We start from the raw sequence: 17,742 nt of genomic DNA, 5'->3' as shown, positions 1-17,742 counted from the left end.
GACCAGGCAGCTGTCTCCGGAGAGGGACGAGGGGTGCCCACACAGGCTCGACCCAGAGCGGGACAAGGAGAGGTCACCGACCCCTCTGGCGCCGCCCGGAGCAGCAGGCGCTGGCACGGTGACGGCATCCGCTCAGTCGTGGACGAGGCTCTCACCTGTCCAGAGGGCCCCGGCGACCTTCCGCGACACCACAGGGACTCCCCCGAGAGTTTGCGGCGAGGCAGAGGCGCCGCGGTCTGAAGGAGGGACCCCGAGGGGCCGCACCCCAACAGCACCACATCCTCCAAGCCTGGATCCGAGCCAGTTGGCGCCGGCGCCGCGGAGGGCCCCACGCAAGGCAAGGTATCTGCTGACGCCCCAGAAGGGGAAGGAGGAGGAGACGCCAGCGAGGCCTATAAAGCCGTCGCGTATTTCTCCATCTGGACTCTCGACGCCCCATCACCGGGAAACGGTGGATCGGACGACACGCGGTCCCGCATCACCCGCGGAGAGTCCATGCCCCCGGCAGGCCCGACACCAGCCCCCGGGGACAAACTGCGACACTTACCCACCAGGGAGAGACGCTCACGCAACATCGGAGAAGGGGGAGGACGTCGAACACGGCCGTATCTGAAGCAGTCTGCAGAGGCTGATCAAGTGGAGGAAGCCGACCTGGTGAGACGCGTCGAGAGCAGTCTCATCCGGCGCTCCCGCCGCAACTTCGGCTTCAACTGCTGGCACACCTAACAATCAGTGGTGCTGTGGTCCTCCCCTAAAAACCATATACAAATGAGGTGAGGGTCCGTCGCCGACATAAGACGCCCACACGACGTGCAAGTCTTGTAGCCCAAAGACATTTGCACACTGTTCCAAAAGAAGAGACAATGATGAGAAAAAGGGGCCCCAAACAGGCCCGTAGCAAAGACCAGATCCGCGTTGGAAAAAACTGACGTAGGCGCGCAGGGGGTTGGGGCTTACGGGACCTCGCTGACGTCACGTACGCGGATGACGCCTTGGCGGAGTCGCGTGGAGTCGCGTGGTGCCGCCCCGCCTCCGGCACGAAGGGATGTTGTGGCAAAAAGTTTCCGGATCCTGTCTCCCGCCTGAGGATAATTCTACGTGAAGAAATCTGCTGCTAGTAGTCTCTATCAGATACACCGCCACTGTGGGCCACATGACGCGGACACTCAAAGAAGGGTTTCACCATCTTGTTTTTGGTAAAACTAGGAACTCTGGGTCAGGTTTATGCTGGTTTACGCAAGTTTATGCTGGTGATGATGTAGCAGGCGATTGTGACAATCTTTCAGTGACACCTGTGCTGGCATTTGCAGCTCGCTGGATCGGGTGCAGGTTTATCTGGAAACCCTTAGATGTCTCCAAGGTGGGAGAGATATTAGTAGGGGAGCTTGAGGCAGACATCAAGCTGGAAGAGCTGTGGAGGCCGACGAGTACAGAGAGCTCTCACCTAGCATGAGGTAAAAGCTAATTTGTATGATTTCCAAGTCAAGGGGCCAAGTTGGGGGAGGGGCAGGCAGCTAACGATCAACACTGATGTCAAGAATTTATGTAAATTGCTGGCCCATCGATTGTACCCAGCAATGTGTGGGATGGTTCATCCTGATCAGTGTGGCTTCATGCCTGGCTGCAGCACAATCATGAATCTGCGTTAGTTGAAGCACACTTTACATGAAGTGGAAGGTGCTGGAGAGGAGAAGGCATTGGCTTCCATTGATATAGAAAAGGCATTCGAAACAGTGGACTAAGTGTATGTCGTGGGAGTCATGCAGGCTACGGCGTTCGGACCATCGTTTGAAGCCCGGTTATGACTGATTTACACTAACCTGGGAGCGCGGGTGAGGGTGGGGCAGCCCTGGGGGACACAGAACGTGGAAATAGACAGGGCTGTGCATTGTCACCCCAGTTGTTTGCCTTGGTGGTAGAGTCATTGACCATTTAGATCCAATGAGTTATGCATAATTGGGGTATTGAACTAGGGAGGAGTAGACACGTGGTATGCCGATGATGCCCTTTTCTATTTGCGCCCCCCCCCCCCCCGAGAGAATTATTGTCAATATTACTGCAGCTGTTGGAGGACTTCGTTTTTAGGCTCCATAGGGCGAAGTCGCTGTTACTCTCTTTGACAGCACTGGTGGGGGGTCACTGTGGAGTTGCTCCCAGACCTGGGGTTGCGGTGGGACCTAGACCATTTCCAGTACCCCGTAGTGAAGGCGGCACACACAATGAAGAGCAAATGCGTTATCATTTTGAGAGTATACTGGACTCCCTGCAGGGTTCAGTGTAGTTCTGGAGCACTTTGTTGCTGTCTCCCATGGACAGAATCGCGGTAGCTAAAATTATGCTGCTACCTCAATGTCTGAATCCCATTTAGATCTCGTGGGGCTCCCAGCGAGCCAGAGATTTCTGGAGGTTAAACGTGCTTCTCACCTTGCTCCTATGGGTGGGGAAGAGAAGTAAAGTGGCTCGTACAACATTAATGAGGGGCATGAGGATGGGGGCTGGGAGCCCCGAACCTGTAATTTTATTATTTGGCATCCCACCTGCCACATGCAGCTTACTGGTTGGTTGAGGAGACCTATTGGCAAAAAGCTCTTCTGGCGGAGATGGTGGAGGATGATGAACTACTGGAGATGTTGAAGGCGGGCTCAGGCACGCCGAATGGGGCTCCTTACATAGTGCATCAGAACGCTGCTATCTGGCGGAGGGTGGTCACAGTGGTGCTCAAAAGGGCCGCCTTTCACAGGAAACTATTGTACTGGGTGCTGGCCTTGTTCCGTCAGGGGTAGGGGTAGGGGTAGGGTGCCATGTCGTTTCAGGCACGGCATGAAGGGGGCTGTGAGCTGCGGGTCTGGGGGAGGGGGGGTTTGAGGGGAGTGGATTTCAGTGATGCCATACTCTCATATGAGGAGGCACAGTAGCAATTTGGACTGGGTACAGGTTAGTTTTTACAATATCATCTTGTTTTCCTGAAGTATAAAGAAGTGCAGGCGGTCGGAATACACGGGCAGCTGCGGGCACGGCAGGCCTGGGAAGCGGATCTAGGCGCTCCCGAGGAGGAGGAGGTGGAAGAGTGGATCTGGGTCTGCGCACTATTGAAATTTGTGTCTGGTAACGCCTGGTTTAGGCTGATCCACTTCAATTTTCTACATCACACTTTTGGGACCTCTACAAAAATCCATAGGTATGAGTCAGGATGATCGTCTGCCAGCCCTCATTGTGGTTATGCAGCAGCAGATTTTATGCACCTAGTGTGGGACTGCGTGGTGGTGGGGGTCTGTTCGTTGGTTGAGGTGGGCAGATTGCAAAGCACCACAGCTCTGATATGAGATTTGATTTTGCAGAACTGTTTCTTGGGGAATATTGCCAAGAAACGCAAAATGACTTACTGCATCTTGCGGTTAACATTAGTATTGGCCTGGTGGAGGGGAGTATGGTCTCCTGCAGTAAACCAGGGAGTAGGTCCAGGATGTCTCGCAGTGATCTCTGGCTGAGGAGCTGACGGATGCAAACGGATGACAAATTTCAGACAGATATGGAGAATGTTTTGTGACAGATTTGTAGGGGACATTTAGTATGTCTGACACTGAAAGTACTGAGAGTAGTACGTCTTTGTCTGACAGGGGAGTGCAGTGCATGATGAGTAAAGCAGATGGTTGTTCTGGTGCACTCTGCTTACTGTTAAATTCTAGCACTACCATAATGGACAGCATAATGTGGGTAAATAGAATGATGATGGGCTTCTAACTGTACTGTTATTAATACTCATATGATAGTTTGTTGACTGTGCTAATTTGTTGCCTGCTTTTTGTTTGAAAAAACAATAAAGGTTTTTTAAAAAAAGATTAGCAATCTCCAGTTAAAAATATACATCAGAAAAAGCAGATACTCCTTTACCATTCCACATAAGCAGGAATCCAGAACACAAGTTATTTCTAATATTTTCTAATCATTTTTCATTGGTTTTGCCTAACTTTTTTGTCCACAAAACCCTCCAATCTTTGAAGAAAGACATGACCTCCTTGAAAGCATAGAGCTTCAAACCCTGTACAAAATGTCAGATGCAGATGTGGGTATTTCAGTCTCGATCTACTTCTAGGTCATGTTTATGGGAGTGGCACAATCCTGCTTTGTGTGACAAGTATGCATAAATTTGCATCTAATACGTAAATGAGTGAGAGACCAAACTGCAGACTGAGTTCTTAAAGAGAAGGGGTCAAGGTCTTACATATCGAATGGTAAGTTAAATTCTCTGAATTACAGGAAGGGTGTACTGTTCTCTTCAGATAGGAGACAATGGGGACCAGTAACAGAACATTGTCATCACCAGTTCCACACTCAGTCACCGAAGGGGTTAGAATCATCTTTGGAGTACCTTCCCATTATAGAGAAACTCCAACAGCATGTTCCCTTGTGTTCTGTGGTAGATTTCTCTTCACTGAAGGCTGGCTATTAAAGCTATGCTGGATATTTCTAAAATGACCACCCCCTCCCCCACATCCTCTGGATCATACATACAACTAAAATACCTACACATACAAATATACATGCAGACAGGAGAGCTCCTTTATTATGTCCCAACTGTCAGTAGCACATAAATCAGTGTCTATAGTCTCAGCTGGCTTTTTCACTTGGTGTAAACAACAGAAAAAAGTAACCAACTCGTCCATAACATGGTTTCAAAGGGGCATTTTGGTTTGCATTCTGAAGGTCCAGTTATAATGTTAGGTAAGGTACAAGCATAAAGTCTGATTCAGAGTACTTATCCATGTCAGAACTGTTCATAAAGTTCAAGAAAAAAACAGACTCAAAATTGGATAAACCTACTAAGAAATGTAGCCGTGGATATCCTCATTGCTTAGTTTACTCTGACAAAATGGATCACAGCTTTAGGCTTAGCAGGGACAGAGACAGGCAACAGCTTGAAAAAGCAGACAGCATAGACAATGGTAACCTTTAAGTAGAGGGCCACTATGCAGAGCAAAAGGAGTGAGAAAGATCTGCTCATAGGGAAGTGATTGCGATTCAAGAAAAGTCCTCAAACTGGGAAATAATTGTACAAGGGAATCTTACCTTTATCTTCTCTTGTATGTTTAGTGAAAGAAGAGTTAAAGACTGACAGTAAATGTAAAGACAAAAAGGTCTTTGATTGGGAACCCTTCCTCAACTTTTTCGGACAGTGAAAACTTATGAATGGCATATCATGTTCTCACTGGCGTAATGGGGACAAAAACTGCACCTGCACTGCTGTGGTGGCTCCACTGAGAAGAGCCGCAACAAGACCCACATTTAAACTGTGATTGGTGTAGAGCTGACTTTAGCCGCCTATTCCCTAATAAACTTTATGGTGCAAACTCAGAGACCCTAAAGACATGGTTTGAGCTCAAACACTACATTCAACACTTGTTAGGGCCAACAGCAGATATGTTGTGCCTAAAATCCCTACAGTGCTTAAATGCAGTCTTGACATTAAAATCTGTGGCACATAAAAATCAATGTGACATCTCGGGTAAAAGCCTCTAAATGAATCAAGAGTGATACTTGCACTGAGTAAATACAGGTAGCTTTGCTATGGAAATTACTCTGGGTCCTAGATATCAGAACTAAAAATCTCCGGCTCCAATCTGATATCTTAAAACATTTCTTAAGACAAGAAATCTACTTGACTGAGTATTCTACATTACAAATGTTTTGCTGGATGAATATCATAGCGATACCAAAGAGGATGATGGACGAAGCGTTAGAGCAAATCAAACACTCACCCCCAGTCAACTGATCTGGGTTTAATCCATCATCATTCTTTAGCTCACTCCACCACCCCAGTTCAGACATGGCCATATGCAAATCAGTCTGACCCTGTGCCTCATGGGAACAGTCCAGCCCGAACTGCCAAGCCATTTCTTCCCTGGACCAGAAACAAGCATCCTGGGACCTTTTTCGGGTTCATAACCCTCATCAGCCAGGCTATCTTTAATCCAGTGGCAAAGTGAGCAAAGGACCCACGTCTGGGCATTCCCTGCCAACTTCGTTTCAGCTCAAACACTACATTCAACACTTGTTAGGGCCAACAACAGATATGTGGTGCCTACAATCCCTACAGTGCTTAAATGCAGTCTTGACAATAAAATCTGTTGCACATAAAAATCAATCTGACATCTCTGGTACAAACCTCTAAATTAATCAAGTGATACTTGCACTGAGTAAATACAGGTAGCTTTGCTATGGAAGTTACTCTGGGTCCTAGATATCAGAACTAAAAATGTCCGGCTCCAATCTGATATCTTAAAACATTTTTGAAGATAAGACATCTACTTGACCGAGTATTCATTACAAATGTTTTGCTGGATGAATATCATAGCACCATCACACACTGCTGAGCGGTTCCCACATGCAAGTGCTATACACTTGCCCTACTGTGAACCACAATAGCTAATTAGAATGTGGTGAAACGGTAATTCTGTGAATCTACTCCTAACAAAATCAATATAAGATACAGGATATAACTATCATTATGTGACATACAAGATGCACATTATCTGCAAAGTTAAGAGGTACTTCTGAAATGGAATATAAACACATATTGCAAAATTAGGAAGTACTTCTGAAATAGAATATAAAACACTTACTTGACAAGTTCTCTCCCCTCCGATTCAATAAAATATTCCACCAGCCACTGACAAGCTTCAAAACTTTTACACAGTAATGCTTCAATGGTAGCAATCCATTCTTCAGTGTCAAGCCTGGAATAAAAAAAGAGTTAAAAGCAATGGGAGATTAAAGTATGGCATTTTTATTGAAAATCAAGCATGTGATGAATCAACCACAGATGTATGATTCTAGGGTCTCCATGACCTCAGGGGAAGCACTTGGAGACTTACAGGGTGTCAGGCAGAAACCAAAAGCAGGGTAAAGTCCAGGTCCAGTTGCCACTGGTCAGCTGGCTACCTCCAGGAAAATGCTTCTTGCAGCTTGATGTTAGAGTTACTTACCTTTGGTAACAATGTATCTGGTAGAGAAAATTCTAGCCGCAGATTCCTTCACGTAAAATTATCCCCAGGCGTGAGACTAGATCCGGATTATTTTCTTTTGCCAGCATCCCTGCGCACTGGGGGGACGGTATCACGCAACTCCACCTAGGCGTTGACTGCGTATGTGACATCAGCGAGATCACAAACAGTGAGAGTATAGGAACAGTGTGGTAAAAACAGAAAAGGAATAATGAGGAACACCACCATAAAGAGCAGTGCCAGGCACTGCAGTACCCAAAGGCAGGGACAGAATAAAGAGCAGAGCCTAGCCCTGAGCAGCAACCCTGCAGTACAGAGATAGCCCCCCCCCGGAGACAAAGGACACATGTAAAAATGTCATGATAACATGTGGCAGGACTACAACCCCAACCAAAAACGAGTGGGGAACCAGTCAGGGACAGACAAGGAACAACAACACTCCAAGACAGCCCCACCACAGAATGTGACAACCCCCACAAGGAACCAAGGGCAGAGGCACAGCCAAGACACCCCAACCCAGAGGACAGCAGAGGGCCCAGAACCCCAGTAATAAAGGGAGGAGGGAGGGATGGGAGGGGTGGGGTGGAAGGTAGGCCCCAACCTGGAGCCACCAGAACATAAGGGCACAGAAGCACCCACAAACCAATCCTCCAATGTGCCAAAGGGGGAGGAAATTAACAATTAAACAAGAGGAACATCTTGTCAGAAAGAGGGAAAGAGTGTTCTCATAGAAGGCACAGCCACCCATAGGGGGGCAAGTCCAAAAGACTAAGCCGAAGGTCCTCGCAGAACGGGGAGGAAGGGTGGGCCGTGAAGGAATCTGCGGCTAGAATCGTCTCTACCAGATACATCATTAACGAAGGTAAGTAACTCGTACATTTGATAGATACTACTAGCCGCAGATTACTTCACGTAGAATAGATACCCTAGTCATACCCAAGGGGAAGGAGGGTCTGCGAGAGGACCCTACCCGCCGGGTCATAACAGAGGGTCCAACAGGGGCCGAGACCCAAGACAGGACAAAGAGCCCCTCCCCCCAGGCAAGGGGAACACCCGCAGCAGAAGACCACCAACCCCAAAGGGGACTTGGAAAAAAGAAAGAGGCAGCCTGTCCTTCACCCAGCAGGAGGAGCAAGACAAGGCGAAAGGAGTCCAAGCACATCACGCCCATTCAAGGCAACAAAGCTCCGGCCAAGACCAGGAAGAGGAGCACCGAAGGAGAAGAGGAACCTAGAGACTCAAAGGCGAAGAGGCAGAGACAAGGCAATCCCAGACAGAATGGCACCGCCAGCGATAAACAGGCGGAAGCCTAAAAGCGTAACTAAAGGTCAACTAGGAAGAACCGTCCAACAGCCCGCAGGGACGGACTACGCCCGGAAATGAACAAGACGTCAGGGACCAACTCCTCCCACAGGAAGAAGGGGTAGAACCGGGTGCAAGGCCCACTGGAAGAAGCGGACAAGGCAGGATGACAGTTCCACTAAAGCTCCAAGAAGGCACAACGGTGTAGAGAAAACAATAGGCCAGCACCGGCAAGGTTTGCCAGACGCCGAGGACACCACAGAACGAAGCACAGAGAGCAGGCCAGACTCCAGCGGAAGACAGAGAGCAGGAAGGCGAAGAAGAGTCCGGACACGCCCCAATGAGGAGACCGCACACACGGCCCAAAAAGACGTGGGACGGGACAGGACCATAACGCCAGGCCACGGACAGCAGGCTAGACCAGGCAAAACAGCGCAGAAACCCCAGAGAAGAACACCCTGGGGCGGAACTTAAGCTAGTCCAAGACATCAGCAAGAAGATTGCATCTGCAATATACTAAACGCCACGGAGAGCAGAAGTCCACAGGCGACTGCAGCTCCCCAGCACATAACAGGGCTATATAACAGCCACCATTACCCCACCTAGGGCAGGTCACGTCCCAAGACAAGGGAACCTCTTAGGAAAAAGCTTCCACAGCAGAGGACAACAGAAAAGACCTGTGGCAAAAACTCAGCAGAAGGCTTACCAAGCAGCCAGAGAGGAAAAACACAGAAGGCCCAATTCCAGGGCCAGCATGGTGCAGAAAACCCAAGGCAAAAACAAACAGTCAAGAAGGGCTGGCCAGCAGCCAACAGAACCACAGTCCCAACAAGGAGGATTCGACTGGCCATGAAACACACAGAACAGAAAACCGGGGCGACCCGCCCCAAGGGAAGAACACCTCCATGAACCAGATCAACTCGCAGGTCACTGAGGGGGAGGGGGAGGAGGAGGAGGAGGAGGAGGAGGAGGAGGTTGTCGAAGCCCCGCCAAGAACCTCTGGATGGCAGAGTCCACGGGGGCATGGAACAAAAGAGCACCATTAAAGGGAAGGTCCACCAACCGTTCTCAAACGTTATCCGGGAACACATTGTCCCGAAGCCAGGCATGGCGACGAAGGGCAACCGAAGAAGCCATGGCACGACCCAGCACCTCCGAGATGTCCAAAGCGGAGCGAAGAATAAACGCCGCCAGCTCCCGGCCATCCAACACATGGTGTCTCAAATCAACACAGACACCCTCCTGTGAAGCAGTAGACATAAGGGACTCCGCCGAGTCCCACAAACAAGAAGTGGCCCGAGCCAAAACACACAACGTGTTAAGGGCCCGCAGAGCCGCACTTGTCGAGGCACACATATTGCGCCCCCCAGGAGTCCAGCCAGCAGGCCTCCCGCGATGGGGGAGACAACAGCGGGGGCAGAGAAGGAAAGGCAGTCTGCAAAAGGGGGCTTCTGGTAGAGGGGTGAAGGGAAAGGCACACCTGATCACGTAGCACCGGATGATGGCGGTGCAGAAGGTGTGGCCCCAAGAGTGAAGAATGGAGTGAACCCTCGAAGGGAATCAACAGCTCCCTGCCACCAGAACCCTGATGGAGAACCTCCAGAAGTTGATCCGCGGGGAAATGGGTAGCTGGGTCACCCATGCACAAAATTCCCACAGCCGTGGAAATAGTGCGAGCGAAAGCCGCACCCACCTCCCTAGGGCCCCGCGGAGGGGAAAGCAGCTCCTCGTTAGGTGACGGCTATAAGCTAAGACGGCCATGCCCCAAGCAAACCGGAGGAGGGAAGGGCCAGGTTCGGAAAGAAGGGGGACCGAGGAGTGGGGAACCTGCGGCTCCTCTGTCGAAGACCGCGGCCGGGGAGGCGGCGAGGAGCCGCCCTTCGACGACGTCGGTGAAAAAGCCACGATGCGGCGGCCTGTCTCCGGCGAAGAAGACACCAGCAAACGCTGGACCTCTGGAGAAGAGGAGGCATCTGAAGACAAGTCAACGACCTGCCGTCGGCCTGGCGTCATAGAATCCGCAATCTGAAGCAGGAAATCATCGCTGTTCGGCGCCGGGGGAGACGCCGGGGCAGCCTCGGACACAGCACACGGCGCAGGGGCTGGGCCGGAGCCGGGATGGGTAGTTTGTGGCGAAGCAGAGGCGCCGTGGTCCGAAGGAGGGAACCCTGAAGGGCAGCACCCCAACTGCAGCACATCCTCCGAACCTGGATCTGAGCCAGTTGGCGTCGGGTACGGAGCCGCCGGCGATGCCACGGAGAGCCCCGCACACTGCAAGGGATCCGCTGACGTCCCAGGAGGTGAAGGAGGAGGGGGAGAAGCCAGCGAGGCTTGCAAAGCCACTGCATATGTCTCCATCTGGGCTCTAGTCGCCCCCACACCAGTAAATGGCGGATAGGGGGATGACACGTGGGGCCGCACCACCCACGGAGAGCCCACACCCCCGACAGGCCGGAAACCGACCCTCACCAGGCGAGCAACGCTCTTGCGACCTGGGAGAAGGACGCTGTCGACGAGGGAGACAGCAGGTGCGAGAACCCTCTGCAGGTGCCGGGCGAGATGACCACGCCGACCTGAACATGCGGGCCGAGAGAAGTTTCATCCGGCGCTCCCGCCGGGACTTTATCTGCTGGCACGCCTCACAATCAGTGGAGTCGTGGTGTTCCCCCAAACACCACATGCAGATAGGGTGAGGGTCCGTCGCCGCCACCAGGCGTCCACAAGACTAACAAGTCTTAAAGCCCGAAGGCATTCGCACACTGTTCCCACACACATGCAAATAGCGAAAGGGAAAGGCTTAAACAGGCCCAGAGCACAATCCGGATCTGCGCTGCACCCGGAAAAGGAAAAAACTGACGTAGGCGCGCCATGGTGGGACTTATGTGACCTCGCTGATGTCACGTGCGTGGACAACACCTGGGCGGAGTCGTGTGATGACGTCCCCCCGGCGCGCAGGGATGCTGGGCAAAGTATTTTGGGGGGGATCCAGTCTCACGTCTGGGGATAATTATTTGTAAACGAATCTGCGGCTAGTAGTCTCTATCAGATGTCTCCCTGTAGCGACATAGAAGGTTAACCAAGTGGCCCATTGATTCCACTTATTTGCCCTAGGTACAGGAGAGAGCATGTCCAGTCTCTTCAGTGCTCCTTTAAGGTTACAGACAGCAGTTCCAGTCCTTTTCTGATCTTTTGCAATCCAGAAAGTATTCTGAAGAAGGTACCTGGCAATGACACATTTATGCCTGACACAAGCCAGCAGGTGCGGGTGACTTCTCAGCCCTCCCTGACAATGGGGTATAAGTTGCTAGGCTATGACCTGCCTAATTATGCAGAAGGCCCAGTTTGCCTTACGTTGAACGGGCCTTAAATGACAATTATCAGGTTGTTTATGTGGCTCAACAGACCTGACAAACAGGATTTGATACTGTGCTGTACTGTGTACAGGAGCCCCACAGCCCCCACGCTGCATATTCTGTTGAGCTCAGAGGAGTCCCACTGTCCATTCTGGTCAGCCTATTGTTTTCTCCTGTGAGGAATTTCATACCTATTTCAAGACAGAGCACAGGCTGAGCATTGACATGAGGCTTATGCTAATTAGCTTCCTGATACTTCAGGCATAAAAGGGGTTTAGTTTAGTTTAAGAGAGCTTGTAAAGCGCCTGGTGACGCCTCACAGCGTGTCCCCGCGCTGTGGAGAGAGTGAGAATTGAGGAGAGAGGAGCCTATCACAGATTAAAAAGGCAAGTCTTCAGTTTCTTCCTAAAGGAGGTCTCATTGCCCTCCAATCTGGTGTCCAAAGGCAGGAGGTTCCAGTGCTTCGCTGCCATCGTGCGGAAGGATCTGCCGCCCATTCTGGCCTTTTTAGGACGGGTAATTGTGAGCAGACCTGTCCCTTGGGATCTGAGGGTTCTGTTGGGTTCGTATAGAGAAGCCAGGTCCGACATATAGGCAGGTGCCTTATTATGGATGATCTTGTGACACCATAGCAGAGCTTTAAAAATGATCCTCTTCTTGATCGGCAGCCAATGGAGAGTTGCCAACGAGGGTCGTGAAGGGGCTCTACGGGGCAGTCTTAATACTAGGCGAGCGGCCGAGTTTTGTAGGACCTGTAATTTTTTTATATTTTTCTCTGAAGTGCCCAAGAGTAAAACATTCCCGTAATCAATCCGGGAAGTTATAAGTGCCTGCGTCATAGTCCGTCTGGAGTTGAGAGGCAACAAGTCCAGAGTGCGGTTGAGTGCCTTCATCACTCCGAAGCACTTGCCTACAGTTCTCTTTATATGGCTATCAAAAGATAGCTTATTGTCCACTCAGACTTTCTAAAAGTTACTTCTCCTTAATATTTATTAAAAATCTGACTTCACCACAGATTTTATTTAACCATTAAAAGAACAAGTTACTTGCCTTCGGTAACGCTCTTTCGGGTAGCGTTGGGTACAGATCACTGCCCTGCTGCTGTGACAGAAGATCCTCCCAGAGGAGCAGCCTTATTTGGCCACCCCAACCCAGAAGCGACGCATTAATTACCACTGTTGACTCTGGGTGGGGAAGGGAAAGGGGTCTGCTGCTGGCCCAATCGTGGTCCAGCATCCACCACTGCAGATCTTTTGCAGTCTCCTCCGATCCCAATGCAGATCCCGGATATGCCACCTGGTGGGCTTGGCCAGCAGGATGCAGAAGGCCCCCAGTCCCAGCAGAATCAGTGTCGACTTTAATGAACTCCAGGACAGAAGCTCAAAGATCAGGGTCATAGCCTGAATGTCCTGGACTTTATCTTTAAGGGGAAAGGCACCAAATTGAACAGAGTCCAGAATGGCTCTGGTGAAGGGGACAGTCTGAGGAGGAGTCAGGTGTTACTTTGGCACATTGATATTAAACCCAAAACAAAACAGGAGATTTGCTGTAGACTGGAGATGTTTGATGACTGCCAGGGAGAGCCCACCTTCAATAGCCAGTTGTTGAGGTAGGGGGAGATGGACATTCGTGACCTCCAAAGATTACATCACTTCCATGAATGCCTGTGAGGCATTGGTGAGATAAAAAGGAACAGCAGCAACCTAAAAATGCTCCTGTCCCACCACGAACTGCAGGTAACTCTGGAGGGTCTTTAGAACGGGTATATGGAAAAAGGTTTTCTGCACGTCCAACGCTACTATCCAGTCTCCAGCATCGAGGGACGATGAGACCTAGGCCAGTGTGAGCATTTTAGAATTGTCCTTCTGGAGGAAGGTATTGGAAGGGCCGGGGTCTAAAACAGGCTATAGGCCTTCGTCCTAGAGTGGGTGACTAGGAATTATCAGGAAGAGCAACCACCTCTACTTCACCTACAAGCACCTTCTCGATAGTCCCATTTTCCAAAGGGCTTGCACTTTCTGCTGCAAAACAGAAATATCGCCCTTGATCAGTCGTTGGGGAGATGATGGAAGGTGTGGTGATGCACAAAGGTAGGGGATCGCATAGCCTTTATGAACAATTGGCAGGCCCCACCTGTATGATCTTATGGCCTGCCAACCTATCAAGAATCGTCGGATCCTGACCCCTACCCTGTGGCCGTGCTCCAATAGGGGCATGCTAAAGGGGTTTTGCAGGAGGGGCTGCACAGGGTTAGGAGGGACCTGAAGGGCTGTGGGGAGGTAATGGACAGTGCAGTGCGTTGACTTTGGCTGCAGGGGTGGTGGGCGCCACAGCAGTAAAACTGCTCAGCACCATGCTGAAATTGGTTGGCGGTATGAGGTACCTTTGCCGAAATCCCGAAAGAAGGGGTAGAGCGAGTCTGCTGGCAAGATGGGCCAGATAAGCCCAGGGAGCTTGCTATGGCTCTGCTTTCCGTGAAATGCTCAAGCGTTGAGTCTGCCTTGTCCCCAAAAAGGCGAATACCATCGAACGGCATGTCCATGAGGGACGACTGGACATCGCCCGAAAAACTGGTGGACAAAAGGCAGGCATGGCGGCGAATGGCAACATTGGTGCCGATAGTCTGCCCAATGGAATCGGTGGTGTCCAAGCAACAACAAACCGTGAACTTGTCAACATCTCACATGTCCTGAATGGCCTGGGCAAGGATAGGTTGAAGATCTTTGGATTTACCTGGGAGGACTTAGGCCACCAAGTCCCCAAGGACATGGGAATAGCGCTCCAGCAGGCAGTTGGCATTCACCAACCTAAGCGCCAAACTGGTGGATGAAAAACACTCATTTGTCAAAGGTTTAAACCTGTTTTGATTCTCTATCAGGAGGGGTAGTTGGGAATGTCTTAGGGTTAGTTTTGCTTGCAGACGCTTCACCATAAAGCTCTTGAGGGAGGAGTGCTGAGATAAAAATGCAGGATCGCCTGGGGCAGGGCAATGGCCTTACGCTATTTGACGGTTGACTGGTAGAACAGATCAAGGTTAGGCTCATGCCCCCAATACGGTGCTTATAAGGGACTCATTAAATGGCAGCAGGGGCTCAGAAGATGTTTGCCCTGGTTGGAGACATTAGCCTTTACCTCTAAGGTGGGGGAGCTGGAGGTCAAGGACTACAGCTGCCCTGAGCACTACCATGCGGTACAAAAGGGGGTGGTGATGGACAGAGCATCTGAACCAATCAAACACTCACACCCAGTCAACAGATCTGGGTTTAATCCATCACCGTTCTGAGCATTACCATGGCATTGGTAGCGGACTTCTCTGTTGCTGGTCCAGGGGTAAAATAAATAAAAAAATAGGCCTGTTTTAGAGGCAGTCTAAAGACAACCAGCCTCAAGCATGTCATCAATCCAACACCTGTCTATGTAGGGCAGAGCCAACTCACCACTCGTGTCATAATCATCATCGAAAATTGACTATAGGGTGTGTTGTATTGCCTGTAGAGAAGGCAGAGCAAGTGGGAGAAGTGACACCTCACCTGTTGTCTGGCGCGGCGTAGGGAGAGGTCAGACCACAGCCGTCTCGGAGTTGTACAGTACAATGGGTAGCTCTTTGTCTGGTGTGGATAAATTTGGCACTGGCGTAGACCATGGCACCAGAGGCAGGGTTCAGGCTGGAGTCGGTAAAGTCATAACTGATTTGGAGGGTCTGCTGGCCCTGAGGTGAACCCGCTGACAGTACTACAGATGGGAGGCCTCGTGACTGGTTGGTGCCAGGAGGTGCACCAGAGGGGGTTGGTAAAGATCCGAAGAGCCAGAGCAATAGATGCACGGAATCCTTTGACCTGTTGTGGCGTAGCGGGCGGTCCAAGAAACTCGAGTTGTGCTGGAACCAGTTGCGGGATCTGCTCTTAAGTCAGCCAGCTCCTGCAGCGAGATCCATGGCGCCGGCCCGACACATGCTCAGGAGAATGAGAGTGGTGAAGAGTCCTGCTTGGATTTCTTATGTTTTGTTTTAGGTTTGCTAGAGTTACTGGACAATTTTGATCGTGGATGGACAGTACTCCAGATGGAAGGCCTCATGACTCGTTGGGGCCAGGAGGTGCGCCAGAGGGGGTTGGCAAAGATGTGAAGTGCCAGAGCAATAGATGCACAGAATCTTTTGACCTGTTATGGCGTGGCGGACGGTCCAAGAAACTCAGGTTGTGCTGAAACCAGTTGCAGGATCTGCTCTTAAGTCAGCCAGCTCCTGCAGCGAGATCCATGGCGCCGGCCCGACACATGCTCAGGAGAATGAGAGTGGTGCAAGTCCGCCTTGGACTTCCTATGTTTTTTAGGTCTCGCCTAGCAAAAGCAGCGCATGCGCTCCTTTCGCTATTACGAGTACCTTTTGGAATCAATTCAGCGGAGGGCTTGCATGCACGCGTCTGCATGGACAAACATAGCTGCTCTTGCCATTTGTCCATAACAGACATCATGCGCGTGTCCGTCGGACTGGACAGTCCAATGCCATTTTATGTCGATCGCTTTCACTTTGGCGATCGCTTTCACGGCCGCAGTCCCACACCATTTTGTTGTCGATCGCTTTCACGGCGAGGCGCAAATCAAGGACTTCAATTTACAAATAGTCACACACTTTTAAATGTGAGCATTGAGACACAGGTGTGCTTGTCACGGTGTTTGCAAAACTGTTGAAACCAAGGTGTTCCTGTCACCGAGAAAACAGGCAAGCCGAACACACAAAATGGAAAGATGCTTTCTAAAGAAATGTGCTGCCACTTAAGCACCAGCGATACGAGGAAATCCGGGCGTTTCCAACTGCCCTACTGAAAGTGCTTATAACCGGGAAAGTGAACAGGTTGCGAGCGTGTTGGGACTATTGAAATGCCCAAACCGAGATACCCGCTGAGGCGTCATCTGTGCCATGACGTCATAAAGGGTTATACGTTGACCTCCGCATTACACTCAGGAATGCGCAAGCTGTCCAAACAGCTTGCAGCACCACAGCAATCCCCCTGGCGCTGAGCCTAGCAATGCTCCTCAACGCCGTGATGAGCTCATTAAGAATAGTGACCCCCACCACTCTAGCGTTACTCACGGCCAGCAGTTGCCTCCTGTGAACCTACCAGGACGTCACCAACGAGGAACCTATTGAAACTGACGATAATGAAAAGTTGCGGTTGGCGGGTGTATAGCGTGGGAATCCCCTCATTGTCAAGTTGTGGTAATGGACATCGAAGACAGATAAGTGTTCATAGAAGTTTATTCCAAAAAACAGCACCCACAACTAGGAGTGTCTGGCATCTGTGAGGTACATCAGCAGCTGACTAACGTTGCAATTGACCTCGCAGATACCATTCCAACCCACAACACGAAATGCACATCAAGCACAAAGAAGATAACCTCGTGCACTGAAGTCACACAAGGGCATACATAGCCACGAAGACGCTCAATACTATACCATTTTACCCCCTCTTTTTTTAACATATATATCAAGATCACATTGAAGTAGAAACCTAAAAAAAAAATTAGGGAAGCTGAAAACTAAACAGACTAACCCACATTGCACGTCAGAGGTGAAGTAAAACAACATGAATTTAACACAAGAAATTTCATACCAAAAACTGGTGAACAAAAAAAAACGGATCCACCAGATACAGCTGTAGAAAGGTTAAAAGCACATATGGCCAAAACAAATTCGACCTCGCAGATACCATTCCACTCCAGAACATAGAATGTGCATCTAGCACAAACAAGGTAACGTCATGCACAGAAATGAAAGGAGGGCATACAACGCTGCACAACGAGGACGCTCAATACTACACAGACCCTATTGGGTTTGCCAATACTCGTTTGTGTCCACAAGCAATTCATTAGGAAGAGAAGACACAGTTCGCCATGTTCTGTTCATTTTCCCTGCAAGACCACTAAAGAAAAAGACCAGTTAAGAGCAGTGGAGATGCTGCAGCCGCCCTGACGCCGTGTCACACAGGAACCCAAGCCCGGCCGGCCTCCCTTGTGTATAGCCCCATGAGAAGGCAGTGGCGCACCTCACAGGAACCCAGACCTGCCATCGCCATGTCTCTCTCCCCGCC

General features: G+C 50.4%; 1 protein-coding gene across 4 annotated transcripts in view; it reads right to left on the bottom strand.

The window, feature by feature from the left end:
* Window positions 1–17,742, bottom strand: part of USP24 (ubiquitin specific peptidase 24) — a 2,099,319-nt gene that overhangs the window by 596,717 nt on the left and 1,484,860 nt on the right. For all 4 annotated transcript variants that reach the window (XM_078670143.1, XM_078670156.1, XM_078670149.1 and 1 more), the window contains exon 54: window positions 6,621–6,734. In XM_078670143.1, the coding sequence (XP_078526269.1) occupies window positions 6,621–6,734 (114 nt within the window). The remainder of the gene's footprint in view (window positions 1–6,620; window positions 6,735–17,742) is intronic.

This window comes from Lissotriton helveticus, chromosome 1_2, assembly GCF_964261635.1.
Source record: "Lissotriton helveticus chromosome 1_2, aLisHel1.1, whole genome shotgun sequence".
Classification (NCBI taxonomy): Eukaryota; Metazoa; Chordata; class Amphibia; order Caudata; family Salamandridae; genus Lissotriton; species Lissotriton helveticus.
The sequence above is the reverse complement of the archived record's forward strand: the minus strand, read 5'-3'. Positions and strand labels throughout refer to the sequence as shown.